The sequence below is a fragment of the Rhinopithecus bieti genome, unplaced genomic scaffold (genome assembly GCF_001698545.2).
Source record: "Rhinopithecus bieti isolate Rb0 unplaced genomic scaffold, ASM169854v2 scaffold_14215, whole genome shotgun sequence".
NCBI lineage: Eukaryota > Metazoa > Chordata > Mammalia > Primates > Cercopithecidae > Rhinopithecus > Rhinopithecus bieti.
The window spans coordinates 180-17,912 of NW_016808057.1; the positions used below are offsets into that span (position 1 = coordinate 180).

The window sequence follows — 17,733 nt, forward strand, 5'->3', positions numbered from 1 at the left end:
GAGGTGGCGGGCGCCTGCAGTCCCAGCTACTCCGGAGGCTGAGGCGGGAAAATGGCGTAAACCCGGGAGGCGGAGCTTGCAGTGAGCTGAGATCCGGCCACTGCACTCCAGCCTGCGCGACAGAGCGAGACTCCGTCTCAAAAAAAAAAAAAAAAAAAAAAAAAGAGAGAGAGATCTCGATCCTCTTCTCAGTTCAGCTTCTCAACCACCTGGCACCAACATTTAACTTTACTGAGCCTCTGTAAAATTAAGATACAATAATGCCCTATTTCTACTCTCCACTTGATAGTGATATTCCCAGTACTTAGGCAAGAACATGTTAATTAATAAGAGCTCTTTGAATTTCTTTGAAGCTGCTGAGATGTCTGAGGTGGCATGACAACACATGCAGGATTAATATCATTTGCACTTATTTTGGTATTTACATTAAATATTTATAATGCAGTATTTAAATTCACAGACAAGTCAGCTCCGCATTATGTTTTAATATTTATTTCTGTCCACTTTTGAGGTGAAACTGACTGTATTCACCATCTCAGCCCATGTTTAAGGTGGATTGTCTCTGAAATGTGGAATGTTGGGGATTCATGCAAACATTTGAGGAAGGGCACCTCCCAGAAAACTTTCTTTGGTGCCTTTTACCACCTGCCTCTTTTACTCAGTCATTGGGGTTTTGCCAGGCCTTACATTGCTCTTTCCTCAACTTGTTTCCTTCTTTGCAGCTTTTCTATTTTGTCCTTCCATCCTTGAGCATGGCCTTCCCCTCCCTCTCCTGTCAGCTCCACCCACTCTTGTCTCACCCATCATGGCCCTTCCCTTCCTCCCGGTGGTTTTGTAGGATTTGCTGCCCTGGCCGCTTGGGCTGTCTCCTCGGTGGCCAGTGCTCCTGTTTGGCAAGCCAGCTGTGTGGCACTGCTGGGCACGCATCAGCAGACAGTCAATGCTAGGTCCCTGTTTGTTGGTAGGGACAAAATGGAAGACAGAGTGTGCTAGTGTCTCTCCTTACCCCAACCCCATCGTCTGTGTTTGACGCCACTCCTTCTCTGGACAACTTGGCCTCTGTCGTTACTACATGGAACAGTGAGATGGGAATGTCAAATTATCTGTAGAGTGTTTCAATGCTAATCTGAAGAAAAGCTATCAGGCCTCATTAGCCATGTGAATTGACACCAGTATGTAAGCACTGAATTACATATATTGTCGAATGGATTTTGGAAAGCATTATAGCAGGCATTAAGCAGGTACCCAAATGGGAGGACAGCCATCCTATTTTCCTAACTGTAGAAATTATCTTTAGTCTTTCAACAAGCATGAGGTTTTCCCCATCCTTTTGGGGATTGGTTCAGTCAAGATGGTAGCATAATCAAGATGTCAGAGATGTTCCTAAGTGAGGAGGTTCAGGATCCAAAAGCCAAGAGAGGGCATTAATGAGTTCATGGCGTCAGGTGAGTCTTATTCTATGTTGGCTCTCCCCAAGACCATCCTCAGGCTCAATTATTCACTAAAAGGACTCACAGGACTCAGAAAAAAACTGTTATACTCATGGTTATGGTTTATTACAGCAAAGGGATACAGATTAAAAGCAGAAAAGGGTGAAGGTGCATGGGGCGAAGTCCAGGATAAACAAGACACAGGCTTCCAGGTGTCCTTTCCTAGTGGAGTCAATCAAATGTGCTTAATTTTTCCAGCAATGATTTGTGACAACATGTGCGAAGTATTTGCCAATCTAGGAAGCTCACCTGAGCCTTAGTATTCAGGATTTTGACTGGGATCAGTCACACAGACATGCAATATCTGCATGACTGACCTCAGCTACTCAAACTCCAGCCTCCCAGGGCAAAAATAGATGTTCACCATAAATCACATTGTTGACATAAAGTATCTGATCCTACTAGTATTGTGGCCCAAGGCCTCTGGCATGCAAAATACTCTTATCAGGCAAAATATTACTAGGACTCAAAGCTCATCTCTCAGGAGCTGGTCAAGAGCCAGTCCTAAAAATAGGCCTGTCTTGGGAATGTGCAGGGCTTGAGCAACCCAACACTTTCCTGCACACATTCCCAGGGTCAAGACACTGGAAGACTTTGGACACATGACTGAACTTCTCCTACCTCAGCTGTTACCTTCCAACAGTAACATTCTCTCTTCCTTCCACATGGGATCATTGTGATTCAGAATAGTAACGACTATTTTCACAAAAAGTAGGTCATCTACAGCAAGGAGACTATAAATTATTATTGTTATTTGTATCATATCATTATTATTCAGGGGGTGGGGCATAGGAATGAGCCCTGAACGCTTCCTTGTTATCTCATAACAAGACAGAAATGCCTTTTCCCAAGGTTCTGAAGGCAAAGATAACTTCAGAGCAGCATTTCTCCACTCCACACTGGCATTTAACCTTCTCCCTTGCTCTTCTCTGTCTCCCTTTACCTGGCAGTGGCTGAGAAATCCTGGCCCCCAGCATGAGAAGCGGACTCTGTTTGGCGACATGGTGTGCTTCTTGTTTATAACTCCCCTGGCCACCATCTCGGGCTGGCTGTGCCTGCGGGGCGCCGTGGACCACCTGCACTTTAGTAGTCGGCTAGAAGCCGTCGGGCTGATTGCACTCACTGTCGCACTCTTCACTATTTACCTCTTTTGGACACTAGTAAGTATGGGCCGTGGCTGGGGTTCAGGCCATTTGGAGCTGGCAGCCTCACCGCTGGCACAGGCCTTTCCTCTTGTCTGTAATACATCTCACCTGCCTGGTAGAAAGCAGACCTTCAAATGCTGGCAGGAGCGTGAGATTTGGTTTATGACTATGTGCCTTTGTCTGTGTGTGTGTCTGTGATGCTAAGGCAGATCACATAAAGAGAAAGCTCAGCTTCTGGGTGTCCATCAGTCAAAGACACAGACACACCTTGGACGTTTCCCTCCTCTAGTACTCTAGGACTCCATCTGTTTTGAGGCATGGCATTTTCTTTCTCTTGTTTATATTTCTCACTTTTGCTGGGATTGTACTATATTATGAATGATGCACTTGGCCGCTGTTGCTGTCACTGCCTGCACAGACCATGAATCCTCCCTGCTGGTTATTTTCTTCTTACGTCCTGACACAGCCTAAAGTCTTTGTTGGACGTGGAGGCGCACTTTGCCTGATGATTATTCTGTGTGTTGGGATATTGACTCTGCTGCCCATAAAAGCACTAATTTATCTAGCTGAGAAGCTGTCACCAAAGAAAGGCCATTTCCCAATAAGTGCTCTCGCTCTGTATGAGGAAGAATTTTTAAATATCCCTGTTTACATCCTTTTAACTTTTAACTTCATGCAGTAGGTTGATTGCTTGAGTACTAGTTGACAGCACCCACAAAATGCAACATTTGATCTCTCTTTTTATGCTTTCTTCTGGGAGCTGCAGGGAAGGACATCACTGTCTCCTAGAATATTTTCAGAAGCTGGGCCCCCTGCTTCCTGGCATTACTCTCCTGTGCCTCTCGTTGCTAATCTGAGCACGTTCCATTGTTATTCAATATGTATTTCCTGTCTAAAATGTACCATTCCCATATCCCATAGCACAGTGTCAGCATGTGGAAGCTGCTTCTAGCACATACTTCCTCCCTTTCTCTGTCTCCCAGACTCTGTTCCTCCAGCTGCCACTCCCAAGACCCTGTTCATTTCCCTCTTCTTCATCATATGGCTCTTCCAGCTCTGTGCCGCCCCTCCAGTGAGAGTGTTCAAACAGTAAGGAGATACATTTCAGTTTCAGTAAAGAGGGAGTGTTCTAATGCTAAGAACTTACCTGAGTCTTATGGTTGATTTAGACATTCTGTTCCCAGGCTAATGAAGCCCCAAGCAAAACTATTATTGCCTCCTTTAGAAGTCTACACTTCCGGCCAGGCGCGGTGGCTCATGCCTATAATCCCAGCATTTTGGGAGGTGAGGTAGGCGGATCACTTGAGGTCAGAAGTTCGAGACCAGCCTGGCCAACATGGAGAAACCCTGTCTCTACTAAAAATACAAAAATTAGCCGGGCGTGGTGGTGCACGTCTGTAATATCAGCTATTTGGGAGGCCGAGGCAGGAGAATTGCTTGAACCCAGAAGGCAGAGGGTGCAGTGAGCCAAGATCATGCCACTGTACTCCAGCCTTGGCGAGAGAGTGAGACTCCACCTCAAAAAAAAAAAAAATAGTCTATGCTTCCAAAGTACGTCCTGGTTCATTTTTATTCAGGGAATGAAGCTGTTCCAGAAGCTTCCATTGTGATGGGAGGAGGGTTAGAAATAAGAAATGAAGGAGTCTAAGCAGCACCATCTAACTCTTGGTCCACAGCACCACCCTGGGAAAGTCATCTGACCTCTGTGAGGCTCAGTGTCCTCATCTGTCAAGTGGAAATACTGGTAATGCCCATCCTGCCAAATTCCCCTGGTGTTATGAGATTTAAGTCAACGTGTATATGGGAAAGTACTTTGGAGAATAATATAAGCTCTTGCCATGTTTAGAGGTTTTCTAGTCTACAGTTTTTTTTTTAGAAGAGTGCCTATGATGAAGGATGGATGAAGTGAACTTACATGCTGGGCTTTCAAAACCAATGTAAGGCCTTTCTGAAATCCTGCTTTGTAAAGCATACACTTATCTAACAAGAAAGAAACAGGGTGATAGGTGGCTGGAAAGGAAGGAAGAAAGAAAGAAAAGAAAGAAGGTTATCTTGAGAAAAAATGGATGTGACCTTGTTTCATCTCCCATCTCAGGTGAAAGAAAGGTTTGGGTGGAAAAGGTACCTGGACTAGGCTGTTTCAGGAAAATGGTAACATACTTCATTCCAGAAATATTTCTCACGGACAGTGCTAGGCATGCATTTAGAATCCAAGGGCCCTGTGTTTAAACCCAAGATTTAGCATCCTAATAACAGTGTAAATTCAAATAGGATACTTAACCTCTCTGTTCATCCTTCCTCTTATACAAAAAAAAAAAAAAATACAGGAAATAATTGATAACCACTGGGTCAATGGGTTATTGCAAAGAGTAAGTGAGATAACGTCTGAGAACATACATGCAAGCACCTAGCAGAGTGTTGGCTCCAGGCTCCTTCCTGCGGCTTCCCTGCTCTGTCAGCTTCCACCCTCCCCCTGGCCTTTATAGAATGCAAAGTTAGGGTAGGGAAAGAAGGCATCTCTCCCCTTTGACTGGTGTGAAAAACGTGCTGTGGAGTCAGCTCAGCAATAGGTTACTGAACATAGAATAACTCCATCCCAGATAAATGCTGTACTGAGCAGCCCTGGCAAGAGCCGTAATTCAGAAGCTGACAGCACTTGGAAACTGCCCTGCAGCAGAAACCCATTGTAAACAAGCTGTCAAGCTTAAGGAGAATATGCTGTGAAAATGTCTTAGATAAACAAACACGGTGTCAGTCCAAGCCTGGCTCCTCAGAGGAGCCGTTCCTGGAAGGGCCTCCCTGGTACTGTGAAGAAGGACAGGCGCTCATGCTGCATGCCTCAGAGTGCCTTGGAGTTTCTCGCAGGCACACATGGCAATGCGGGTCCAGCCTTGACACACCCTCAGGGAGTCCCACCTTCTGGAACCTGCTGTGTTCCAGGAGCACACCTGGGCCCCAGGAGGCCAGGGCCTTGGCCAGCTCCACTCTAAGAGCTCAGGTAGAAGTGTCCCAGAAACATCACTGTCCATGTCACAAGTGATTTGAAGCCCGTGGACAGACACAAAGACAGCTGGCTGAGAACTGAGTCCACATTAAACATGAAGAAATTGTTGGTAATGGACTTGGTATTAGTCCCAGTTTGGAGTTTGGAGGAGAATTGAGGCACCGTGTATAGGAAGTCTTTCCACTCACTGCATCACTGGTGCAACCAGTGTCCAGCACAGAAGGGAATGAATGAGCGACCGGGTTCCTCAAAGGCTCACTCCTGGTCCCATGGTTTGATTGTTTAAATTCTTCTTATAAAAGGGGAACGCCAATGGAATGTTGTCCCAACAAGGCTCACTGTGGGGCTGCTTCAGACACATCCCCTACAAGGCCTACGAGCAGCCTGAGGGTATTCAGCGGTATTTCCCCATGACCAATTCACTGCTATACTCCTTTTCCCCAGTGCAGTCAGAGATAGGTGAGCTGGGCACATTGCTGGGGAGGCCGTTTGCCAAGGCCTCGTCCCACTGATATCCCTATATCCCTAAGTCACACCATCACTTCCAGACAGAAAGGGCAAAATCAAAATATATAATCAGATATCCCAAAGCCTTCTGTGGCTTTTTTTTTTTTTTTTTTTTTTTTTTTTTTGAGAGGGAGTTTCGCTCTTGTTGCCCAGGCTGTAGTGCAGTGGCGTGATCTCGGCTCACTGCAACCTCTGCCTTCTGAGCTCAAGTGATTATCCTGCCTCAGCTTCCTGAGTAGCTGGGATTACAGGCATAGACCACCACGCCCAGCTAATTTTGTATTTTTAGTAGAGACAGGGTTTCTCCATGTTGGTCAGGAGGTCTCGAACTCCCATCCTCAGTTGATCCGCGTGCCTCAGCCTCCCAAAGTGCTGGAATTACAAGCGTGAGCCGCTGCGCCCGGCCGCCTGCTGTGACTTTATAGCACACCTTTGCCCCAGCCGCAGTCACCTCCCTTATGGAAAGAGTAGATGCTAACATTTTCTAACCCTTCTCATAATATTCATGTGATCACAGCTCTTTGTACAGCAGACTTGCCCATGATAGGAGGTTAGATGAATAAACTAAGAAACTTCAGGAAGCCCATCCCATAAGGAGTAGTATTTTTAGAATAGTGGCCCTATACTCTCTTCCTCGTCTCTCCTAAACTCAAAACTTTAAGAAATATCTAAGTGAAATTCCTGACATTATTGTTTTAGCATCTTTTTATTTTATGTTTTCTTTTTCCTCGCTGCCTTATTCTTCTTCTAAATTAGACCTCCTTTCTTTCCAATTATATTGCCTTGCAGGGATGCAGTGTCTTGGAGCATCTAGAGAAGTAGCATTAACCCAGGGCAATGCAAACCTGTGGTCTCCTTGGCGTTGTGCTCAACTGCCTTTATTTTCCTTGACAAAGAAGCATCTTCTTATGATGCTGGCTTTTTATTGATTGAATTTGCCTGCAGACTGTGGTGATTAACCACAACTAAAATAGATTAATGTATAATAAGATCTCATCTGTTTGTCTACACAAGTGGGCTGAATTCTTAAATTTTCTGGCCAAAGAACCAGGAGACCTGCTAAGTCGGTGACTCCCTGTGTCCCTTGAAGCAGTGCGTCTCAGGCTTGAATGCACATGCGGATCACCTGGGGATCTTGTTAAAATGCACTCTCTAATTCCTTAGGTCTGGGTGGGGCCTGAAATTCTGATAGTCTAACAAGCTCCCAGGTGATGCAGCCTGCTGCTGGTCCAGGACCACGCTGAGAGCAGAGCCTTAAAGAAAATAGCCCAATCCCTCTCTGTCTCTCTTTGTCATCTTCTTCTTCTTTTTTTTTTTTTTTTCTGTTACCCTGTATCTAAAGGGTGTCACAAAATTCTTTCTTATATTTAAGACACACAAAATAACAGCGCAAGAACACTAAAATGTATGCTCTGTGCCCTGTGCTAGGTATTCTATATGCATTACATCAAGTATCATTATTCACATCTTACAAACAAGGAAACTGAAGCTTGTTGACAGCAAATAACTTCCCCAAGTCATGCAACCACTAAGTAGAGGATGCAGATTCCAGGCCCATGTGCCTGACTCTGGAGCCTGCGGCCTGCACTCATAGCTACTTCTCCAATTACTAATGCCAGTGTGCGCAGCTCTCAGCATCATGGAAAAGGGGACTCTTTATTTGAAATCCAGCTTTCCCGTAATGTTCCCAGATTCCAGACTTCTTATATTGCCAGAGTTCCTTATTAGTATAATACTTGTCTGCATCCCACCTCTTTCCTGCCGTTGGCCCTGAACAGCTGGCTTCCCAGCCTGCCTCTCCTATATTCGTGAGTGACACCAAGCAGCAGCAGGACAGAATAGATACAAGAGAATCAAGCTTGAAAAAAAAACCAAAATGATCCACTTTGGCATGTTTAGGGACTTTTAAAGAAAAGCACATCTGTGTGAGTTTAAAAGCGTATATTTTCATACTCAACTCTCTCTGGCACTCAGCCCGTGACATCTGCTTTCTAGCCTCAGAAATTTGAATAAGTGGCCTTGAATTTCATGACCCTGCCGTGAAGACTAAAAAGCCCATTCTGATCAAGGGCCTGCACTTTCATCTACTTCCAGAAACTCAAGCCCAAGTCATCAGACCAGCCTACTTTCTGACCACCACAGACCTTTAGTGGGATCAACACAACCCATCCACTCCCAGATAATTAAACAGCCCAGACCTGATTTGTCACTCCAAGCTCATGGGCTCCTTCCTTTCCAGCACTTACCTACACATCAGACTCTGAATTTCTTGGACAGTCCATCAATGTTTTATGCCGGCCTTCTCCAAAACAGACTACAGGTTTAAGCATCTCATTCCAATGTATGTACATAAAAAGCGAGCACCTCGGCCGGGCACGGTGGCTCACACCTGTAATCCCAGCACTTTGGGAGGCCAAGGTGGGTGGATCACCTGAGGTCAGGAGTTCGAGACCAGCCTGACCAACATGGTGAAACCCCATCTCCACTAAAAACACAAAAATTTGCCAGGCATGGTGGCGCATGCCTGTAATCTCAGCTTCTCAGGAGGCTGAGGCACAAGAATCACTTGAACCTGTGAGGCGGAGGTTGCAGTGAGCTGAGATCATGTCACCACACTCGAGCCTGGGTGACAGAGCAAGACTCCATCTAAGAAAAAGAAAAAAAGAGAGGCTTAAGTTTGAAGCAGTGTTGCAATCAGAAAATATAGGATGCTTATTCGCTCATTCATTTACTCAGCAAACTCTTTTGAGCAACTTCCTAAGTGCCAGGCACTGTAACAGGTGCTGGGCATGCAAAGATGAACACAACACAACCCCTGCTCTCAAGATGCTTCTAGTGCAGGGGGAGAGAAAAACATGCACAGTGCTGTTCAGGACACTCAGTGCCATGTGGGTAAGCTTGAGGCACAGTGGGCACCCAAGGGAGTCATGTCCCACCCCCTCAAGAAGATTTATTAGGGGAGTTAGTGCCCATGCTGCGATTTCCTTACTGGAAGCTGTAGAATGCTAGAGCTGGATGCAATCAGGAATCACCCATTGGGGCCATCAAGCTGTTGTGCAGGTTGTCCACAGGACAGTACAAAGGGTGTCCTTCATATCATGGTATGAATGAGATCCTTTGAGTTATGCAGAGTCTAACTTGCAGGAAGGTATGTGAAGCCCTAGCATCCCACTCATTTAACAGAGAAGAACCTAGGCACCTGCTAGGCACATTGCCGAGGTCACACAGCTGGGCAAGGGCTGGCATTGTATCCACCACTAGTCCAAAAATAAATCCAAACTCAGAAAGAACCTCATTTTCCCATTTATATCCTGAATTTACCCAGTATGAGGAGGAACAAAGGAAGCCACCATGCAAGCCCTGCCCATGTGTCCACACATAGGGTGCTCTTTGGCTGCTGCCCAATCTCTCAACACTCACTGCATGCCAGAGCCATTTTGCCCAGGGTTCTTGCCCTGCTTTAGTGCTTCCAGCTCTTTGAAGCTCTTTCAAATGACATATTTGTTTCTTGTATTGATTATCCACTTCTGCTCACCTGAATTCTTTTCTCTTCCTTTTCCTCTCCCACCCCCAGGTGTCATTTAGGTACCACTGTCGATTGTACAATGAGTGGCGTCGGACCAATCAGAGGGTGATTCTCCTCATTCCAAAGTCTGTCAATGTACCTTCTAACCAGCAGTCCTTGCTGGGCCTCCATTCGGTCAAGAGGAACTCGAAGGAGACAGTTGTTTGACGTTTGTGTGGTTGGTTGGTTGATTCATTTTTTGGGGTTTGGAAGTGTCTGCACTGGGGTCATGCACTGAGCCACCCCCAAGCCCTTCCTTAAGCCTGTGGGTCTAAGAACATCCAGAGCGCGTTAGCACATTACCCCGAGCAACGACCTCCGCCAGAAGAAAGCAAATGCTGTTTTACTTCAAATCATGGATGCTGCAATCATATGATATTTGCTAAGCTGCCAAACATGTTTATTTAGCAGATACTGTATGGAATTTTCTGAACACCTCTTTAACGTATGAGGAAGGTTGTCCTGCTACGGATGCAATTCAATTCTTCCTTTTTTATTACTATTTCAAACATATATATATATATATATTAAACTTAGATGATAATCAAAATCAAAAGCCAACATAAAACTGGTTTCTTGGTTTGGTTGGGTCTTATTTGAGTTAGTTTATTTGTTTCTCAGTTTCTCTTATGGATTCTTTGGAGTACTTTGGTAGCCTGAGTGGTCTTTTTCATCTTTTTCTGTCCGTTACTCAAGGAGACAGCATAACAGATGCAGAACAAGTCATATTTGAAGAATGTTTTGTACTAAACTTCATTTAATTATTCAGTTTTTAAAGGGAAAAAGGGCGTGGCAACTCTCCACATAGTGAGCTGTTTATTTAAATATCATTAAGGAGAAAAAAAATATGGTGAGACGCTCGCTCCTTTCAACTTGTTTGGTACTGACAGCTGATAGAAGCTATTTTCTAATAATAAATAATCCAGTGTGTGAAAGACAAAACCCACTGATTGCAATACTCTTTTTTAAATCGTAAAACCTGTGAAGTTTCTCAAAGCAGGTTTTAAAAGGAAAAGCAAAAAGGTTGGTGTTCTCACTCCCATCTCGTCTAGTGCATGTCTTAATTCTGCATTCATAATGAATTGGAGGATCATTAGACATTTCTAGGAACCCTAGACCTGTTTTGCATATCAATTAGCATTCCCATTGCTCTATTGAATTTCTAGCTTGACAGGTAGATGTGGCAAAAAAAAAAGCCTGTCCTAGAAGCCCTGCACTTAATTCTAAGACCCCTTTGTCTGATTTTTTTAAAAAGAGCCCCACACAGTGCCTTCCCCCAACCATGAGCCAATTCTGTCACAGTCCGAAATAGACTTTTTCTAAGGGTTTCGTGTCCCTCTTTTATCCGTCGCAGGGTAAAGGGTCTGATCCGCAGCCTGCATTGTGCGCGCGCCGAGGCAGGAGCGGATGTCTTCTGAGGAGAGCGCTGGCCGGGGTTGACTCTCAGGCTCCCGGCTGTCCGCCCGCCCACACACAGCGAGGAGGGGCGGAGCCCTGCTTCGGGAATGCTTAAAATATGGAATTCTAGAACATGACCCACATTCTGAGTATCACTCCAGCATCTGCCTTGTGCTCCCCAAGTGGGAAAACGAGAAGTGCAAAGGAACAGGCAGCGAGGAGGGTAGCGATTTTTGTCTGCAAATTGATGGAGCTGATGCAGGTGTCCCCTTTGTCGGGGAGCCCTCCATTCACTGGCTGCCCCCAGCGCTGCCTGGGGAGGGAAACAGCTGTACTGCTCTCCACCGCAAAACTCAGATGTGTTTTATGGCTTGTGACAATAGATTTCCTCCCCACCACGCTTCACTTGGACACTTCAATTCCAGTAATATACGTCTCAGCCCTTCAGTTTACTCCGCCCTGCTCACCCCCTGGGCTGTCATTAGCTGCACCACCACCAACAGTTTCTTAATTGACCTTTTTAAAATGCTGGACACCACCGACTGCACACAGCTGCCACACATTAAATTTCCAGAGCAAAGAGTCCAACTTGGTGGCTGGTGAATTGCAGCCCTGTAATATACTTGATAAATGACGTCCACCCAGCCTTAGTCCCTGAACTGTCAGGTGAACGAACCGTGACGCCTCTCAACTGAATGCCACAACATTCATGAGAGGACCATCTCCCTTCTCTTCCCTGCTTCTTCCATGAATTAAGGAAGCAGATTTCCAGGATGATTTCCTGTCAAGGTTGGTTGCAGAGAATTCCTGCCATCTTGGTTCATGAGATGAGACATGACACCATCAAAGGCAGCCACGTCCCAGGCAGTTCAATGGGGATCGTGTGTTAGGAAGGGTTTGCACATTAATACTGTGCCTGTGCCACACCTCTTTCCTTCATGTTTGCATCCCTGCCCTATGAAGTAAAGCAGAGTCCAAGATGCAAGGAGTAGATTGCATGTGGGATGGTGGCAGGACACCCCGGGCAGCCAGGCAGAGCATCAATGCCTCCCTTCCCAGGTCACCAGCTTGGGACTTCCTTGTGAGAGGCTCTGATCTCCATCAGCATCAGGGCCCATAGGGGATTCTGAACTCTTGGAGGATATTTCATCCCCCCCAAGCCACGCTCCCTGGAAAGGGCTACACCTCCTGCAGGAGAAGGGGTGCCTTTTGTTCATGGGTACAGAGGCACGGTGCAGCTTACCAGCACCCTTGCTAGCCTAGACCTCTTCCTGTACTTCTTTTTGAAAGATCAAGAATGAGGAGGAAGAGATGAGGAATGGGGGTCCTTTACCTAAAGGACCCTAGTGGTTCATTGCTTCTCTTCCACGGACTTTTTTAAAACTCCCTCTCTTCCACACTCCTTGCTGTGATTCTGTCCTAATCATTTTTCTTGAGAATATCATGTAGAGATAAATGTGTGTCACAGTGAAGCCAGAAGGTGAATTAACAACTAAGACAAATCCAGCATGCTCTTGCCTGCCCTGCATGTGTGCTCATTTGGGGAAGGACGGAGGACACAGGTCATCGACACAAATTCTACAGCTCCTCAGAGAACAGAGCAGAGACTCAGATGAGCTGTCAAATCCATTAAGGAAAAATAAATGGCATGATTTGGAAGTTACTTTGATTTGTCTTTCATTGTCCTAGTCTCCCCTGCCCCAAGTGCCTGGGCCCTGCCATGGATTGACACTTTCAGTGGGGCTGTAGCCATAGGCATTTCATTTTCAGTGAAAATAATTCATCTGGGGCATGGAGGAGCCAAAGGAGAAAACAGAATTGAAATCGCAGTCCAAATGACCCCACACTTGGGCAAGCAGGCAGCCTCTGGTTCCACTTCCTCCTAGGTCCTTATCGTTCCCGTCGGGACACTGACCCTGGCTGGGCTCTGGGTCTGCACCTGCACTGTGCATCTTTCTCCCACGTTTGAATCCCCTCAGCCTTGCCTGACACTCCACACAGCTTATGGAGCTGCCCACACTAGGAAATGCCCCATGGCCCAAAGAACCTGAGAAGGAAAGACAGCTAGGAAATGAAATCAGGAAATGCTTCCTTTCCACTTCAATCCAGAGTGTTCCTAGAAGCTTCCTGAAGGTCTGCCACACAACTTGTAGTCCCTAGTGCTAGAAGAGAAATGTAGAGTTGTGATTCTGATGCCTGAAGTAGAATGGGAGTTGAGCCAGTACATGGGGACAAGGTTCAGGCTTATTTTAGGACAAGAAGTTAGGGACCATGATGGACTTGGTTTGACATCATTCTTCCCAGCCAAGCATATGAGGACCTGCTTTCTGCAGACGGACCACGTGAAGCCTGGTGCTGCTGAGGTTGGAGTCATGAGAAGTTGGTCCTATGGCTTGTGATATCTGGACAACTGCTAACTCTCTCAAAATGTGTCGGTTCTGCAGAAATACATGGGCTACGATCCACCGATTTTGTTATTTTCTTTTTTTGTTTGTTTTTGAGACAAAGCCTCGCTCTGTCGCCCAGGCTGGAGTGCAATGGCACGATATCTCGGCTCACTGCAACCTCCGGGTCCTGGGTTCAAACGATTCTCCTGCCCCAGCCTCCCAAGTAGCTGGGATTACAGGTGTGTGCCACCACGCCCAGCTAATTTTTGTATTTTTTTAGTAGAGACAGGGTTTCACCATGTTAGTCAGGCTGATCTCGGACTCCTGACCTCATGATCCGCCAGCCTCAGTCTCCCAAAGTGCTGGGATTTTTCTTTTTTTATTGCTGCCTTCAGATGATACATTTTTTTGTTTGTTTGTTTTGTTTTGTTTTGTTTTGTTTGTTTGTTTCACAAAAGTCTCAATGTCTAGGAATTGGCTTTAGGACATTTTGCCTTCCTCTTGCTGTTTCGGTCATTCTGGGGTGATCCTGGCTCCTCTTCCCAACACGATAGAGTAGAAGAGAACCAGCTAGGGAGTAAGGCTACATGGCAGGTTTTTTGTGAGGCTTTTTTTTGAGACAGGGTCTCACTCTGTCACCCAGGCTGAAGTGCAGGGGCGCAATCTCGGCTCACTGCAACCTCTGCCTCCCAGGTTCAAGATATTCTCCCACCTCCACCTCCCAAGTAGCTGGGATTACAAGTGCCCACCAACACGCCTGGCTAATTTTTGTATTTTTACTAGAGACAGGGTATCACCATGTTGGTCAGGCTGGTCTCAAACTCCTGACCTCAAGCAATCCATCTGCCTCAGCTTCCCAAAGTGCTGGGATTACAGGCATGAGTCACCATGCACAGCCAAGACTACATGAGTTGAATCCTGGCTCCACAGTGTCCCAGCTGCAGATTGTGTACAAGTGACCCCATCTATCTTAGCCTCAGTTTTTGCTTCTGTAAAATGGGGATAGTATCTACCTCATATAGTCCTTGTAAGATTCACAAGGCTTAGCTCCCCCTTCATAATGAACAGTGGTGCCATTCCCTTTCTATCCTTCCACTCACTGTTGCTACCGTCTAGGTTATTTTGCCCTAGCCAGGATTTCAAAGAACAATTTCAATAATCAATTTGAAAGACCATAAACAAATTGTTTTAACTCTTATTCAAAAGGAAGTGGGATTAATGTAAAATAATCAACAGATACTTATTGTGCACTGTGCTTGGGAATAAAAAGAACTATTAAGATAACTTTCTGGAGGTTGAAATTACTGATTTGATGAGATCTTTGAATTATGGGTAGATTTTTGTTTTCCTTGTATTTCCTGATACCCAGACCTAGGGTTAATTGAGAATTCATTACAGATAAAAATGTGCTGGTTCTGGGTCTAGTGCTACAGAGGAAAACGAATATAGCCCATCAGTTGTCTGTGTTCCCAGAAATGAGACACTCGTGAGTCACTGAGCTCATACATCCAGTGCTTTCTCGAGGCTCTGAATTATCTGCACAAAGACAACATAAGGAGAGTTGGCTCAGGGAGCCCTGCTTCGTTATGACACACTCTCTTTTTTGGAATACACTTTTCATCTATCAGTCAGGGCCATAGTCTTCCCATCAAGGAAATGAATATATGAGTCTTTATCAGAGGTTTTAGCTTATCTGTGAACATCATGTGCAAAGAATTAAGTTAATCTTACATTCTTGGTCATGACACTATTTCTGTGACCATTAGGTCCTTGTTTTTTATTCCACAAATACGTATATAGTGCCAGGCCCTTCCCATGAGCCATGCACTATCCAGCACTTTGATTTTTTTTTTTTTTTTTTTTTTAGACCCAATCTTGCTCTGTCGTCCAGGCTGGAGTGCAGTAGGGGGATCTTGGCTCACTGCAACCTCCACCTCCGGGGTTCAGTCCGTGGCATCTGTTTCTAGGGCCCTTTGAAACGGCTGTGGGGGCCCAAGGCTCCTTCCTTAGCCTCCTGAGTAGCTGGGATTACAGGCGCGCAACCATCGTACCTGGCTAAGTTTTGTAGTTTTTTTTTTTTTTTTTTTTTTTTTTAGTAGAGGCAGGGTTTCGCCATGTTGGTCAGACTGGTCTCGAACTCCTGACCTCGTGAACCACCCGCCTTGGCCTCCCAAAGTGCTGGGATTACATGCGCAAGCCAACGAGCCCAGCCCTATCCAACACTTTAAAAATTACCTCTTGGCCAGGCGCGGTGACTCACGCCTGTAGTCCCAGCACTTTGGAAGCCTGAGGTAGGCAGATGGCTTGACCCCAGGAGTTCAAGGCCACCCTGGGCAACATGGTGAGACCCTGGCTCTCCACAAAATACAAATATTAGTCAGGTGTGTCGGTACGTACCTATGGTCCCAGCTACTCAAGAGGCTGAGGTGGGAGGATCACTTCAGCCCCGGAGGTCGAGGCTGCATGAGCCGAGATCACGCCACTGAACTTCCTGCCTGGTCGACAGAGCGAGACCCTGTGTCAAAAGAGAAAAAAATAAAATTACCTTATTTAATCCTCATAACCTTATCTAGTGCCACGTAACAGAACTTAGTGGTCCAAAACAACCACTTTATTGTATCTCATTATTCCACCGGTTGATCTGGCCACAGCTGGGCAGTGCCTCTGCCAGGTGTCTTACACAGTCCAATGGCACAGTGCTGCTCCACGTGGCCTCTCCACGTGGCATCTGTTCCTAGGATCCCTTGAAACGGCTGTGGCGGCCCAGGGCTCCTGCTTAAACACGGGACTAGGCAGTCCCAGGGCAGCACTTACTCTGTATCCTATTGGTCAAAGCAGTCACAGGCCCGCCTCTTGTGGGAGGAGCTACATGCAGACAGGGCGGGACAGAATTTTTTGGAGCCCGTCTTTGTCTGTCAGTTACCAGCCCATTTTAGGGACGGGGACAGTTAACTAAAGAGGTTGTTAATTGCCCAAGGTAACAGAGCTAGTAAGAGGCACAGCTGGGATTCAGACCCATGCAATCAGAGCATGGACTCAGCCACTAGTTTTAAAATTTTTCTCCTTCACTTCTCATCTCCACTCCTGTCTCCTTCCTTCCTCCATTAGGCACCCACTCTCTAATATGTTTGATATTATAAATTGAATATGTATGCATCTTTGCAAAACGTATTGTTTTGTGAGTATATGTCTTAATTTAGATCAACGATATTACAACTTTTTTTTTTCACTGAACACTGTTTCTAAGATGCCTCCATGTTGCTGCGTGTACTACCTCATTGCTAATGGCTGCTTGGGATTCCATTTTACTTTTCCATTCCCTTAATGTTACCTCCAGCTCCCTGACCGAGCCAACAGTGCTGTGATGGACATCCTCATACTCATCCGCGTATGAGCCTGTCAGAGAGTTTCAGTGCATCAGTATCCATCAGTGGGAGTGCTGGGTTATTGGACGCAGACATACTTAACTTCACTATTTTGGTATGGTTCTCCAGGAGAATTTCACTTTAGACACCCCTCCCTGCAGTAGTAGCTGAGTTTTCCCATGTCTCCATATCCTTTGCAACACAAGCTATTATTTATTTGTTCATTGTCGCCAATCTGATAGTATAAATCTGTGTTTCATTGTTATATTGCTTATTTGTTCAAATTTACATTTCTGATTTTTTTTCCTGTTGGGTTCCCTATCTTTTCCTTTTTAGTCTCCCTAGTCAGTTTGATGTCAGACAAAGTCATCTCTCATTTGTTCCACCCTATCTTAATTTTGTCTATGGTATTCTTTGTTGAACAGAAATCCTTAATTTTGACATAGTCAATTGTGAGTTTTACTATGTAGTTTGTACTATGGGTAGTCTTATTTAAATTTAAGAAGTCTTTTCTCATTCCTGAAGCACAAAGTTATTCTCTCATATTTTCTTCCTTTAGCTTTAGTCTTATCTTTCACCCTTAGGCCTCTAATCTGTCTGGAGTTCACCTTTGTATATGGTATAAGATAGGGATCTATTGTTATCTCCCTAAAGCAGGCAGTTTTTTCATTATCATCCACTAAACAATCTACCCTTTGCTCATTCATTTGTAGTGTCACCTGTATCATATATCCAGTTCCATATAAACATGGGTCTCTTTTTGAGCACTCAGTTATGGCTTCAGTCTTTTTTGTCTATTTCTGCATTATCTCACCATTTATCTTACTGTGGTTTTTTTTTTTTTTTTTTTTTTTTTTTTTTTTTTTTTTTTT

The 17,733-nt window shown here is 45.3% G+C and overlaps 1 protein-coding gene across 1 annotated transcript; it reads left to right on the forward strand.

The window, feature by feature from the left end:
• Positions 1 to 838: 838 nt before the first annotated feature.
• Positions 839 to 12,772, forward strand: MARCHF3 (membrane associated ring-CH-type finger 3; the record flags this gene model as incomplete). Its single annotated transcript, XM_017885348.1, has 3 exons — positions 839 to 961; positions 2,322 to 2,650; positions 9,721 to 12,772. Coding segments are annotated over 3 exons (611 nt in total), but the record flags the coding sequence as incomplete, so codon positions are not given.
• Positions 12,773 to 17,733: the final 4,961 nt, after the last annotated feature.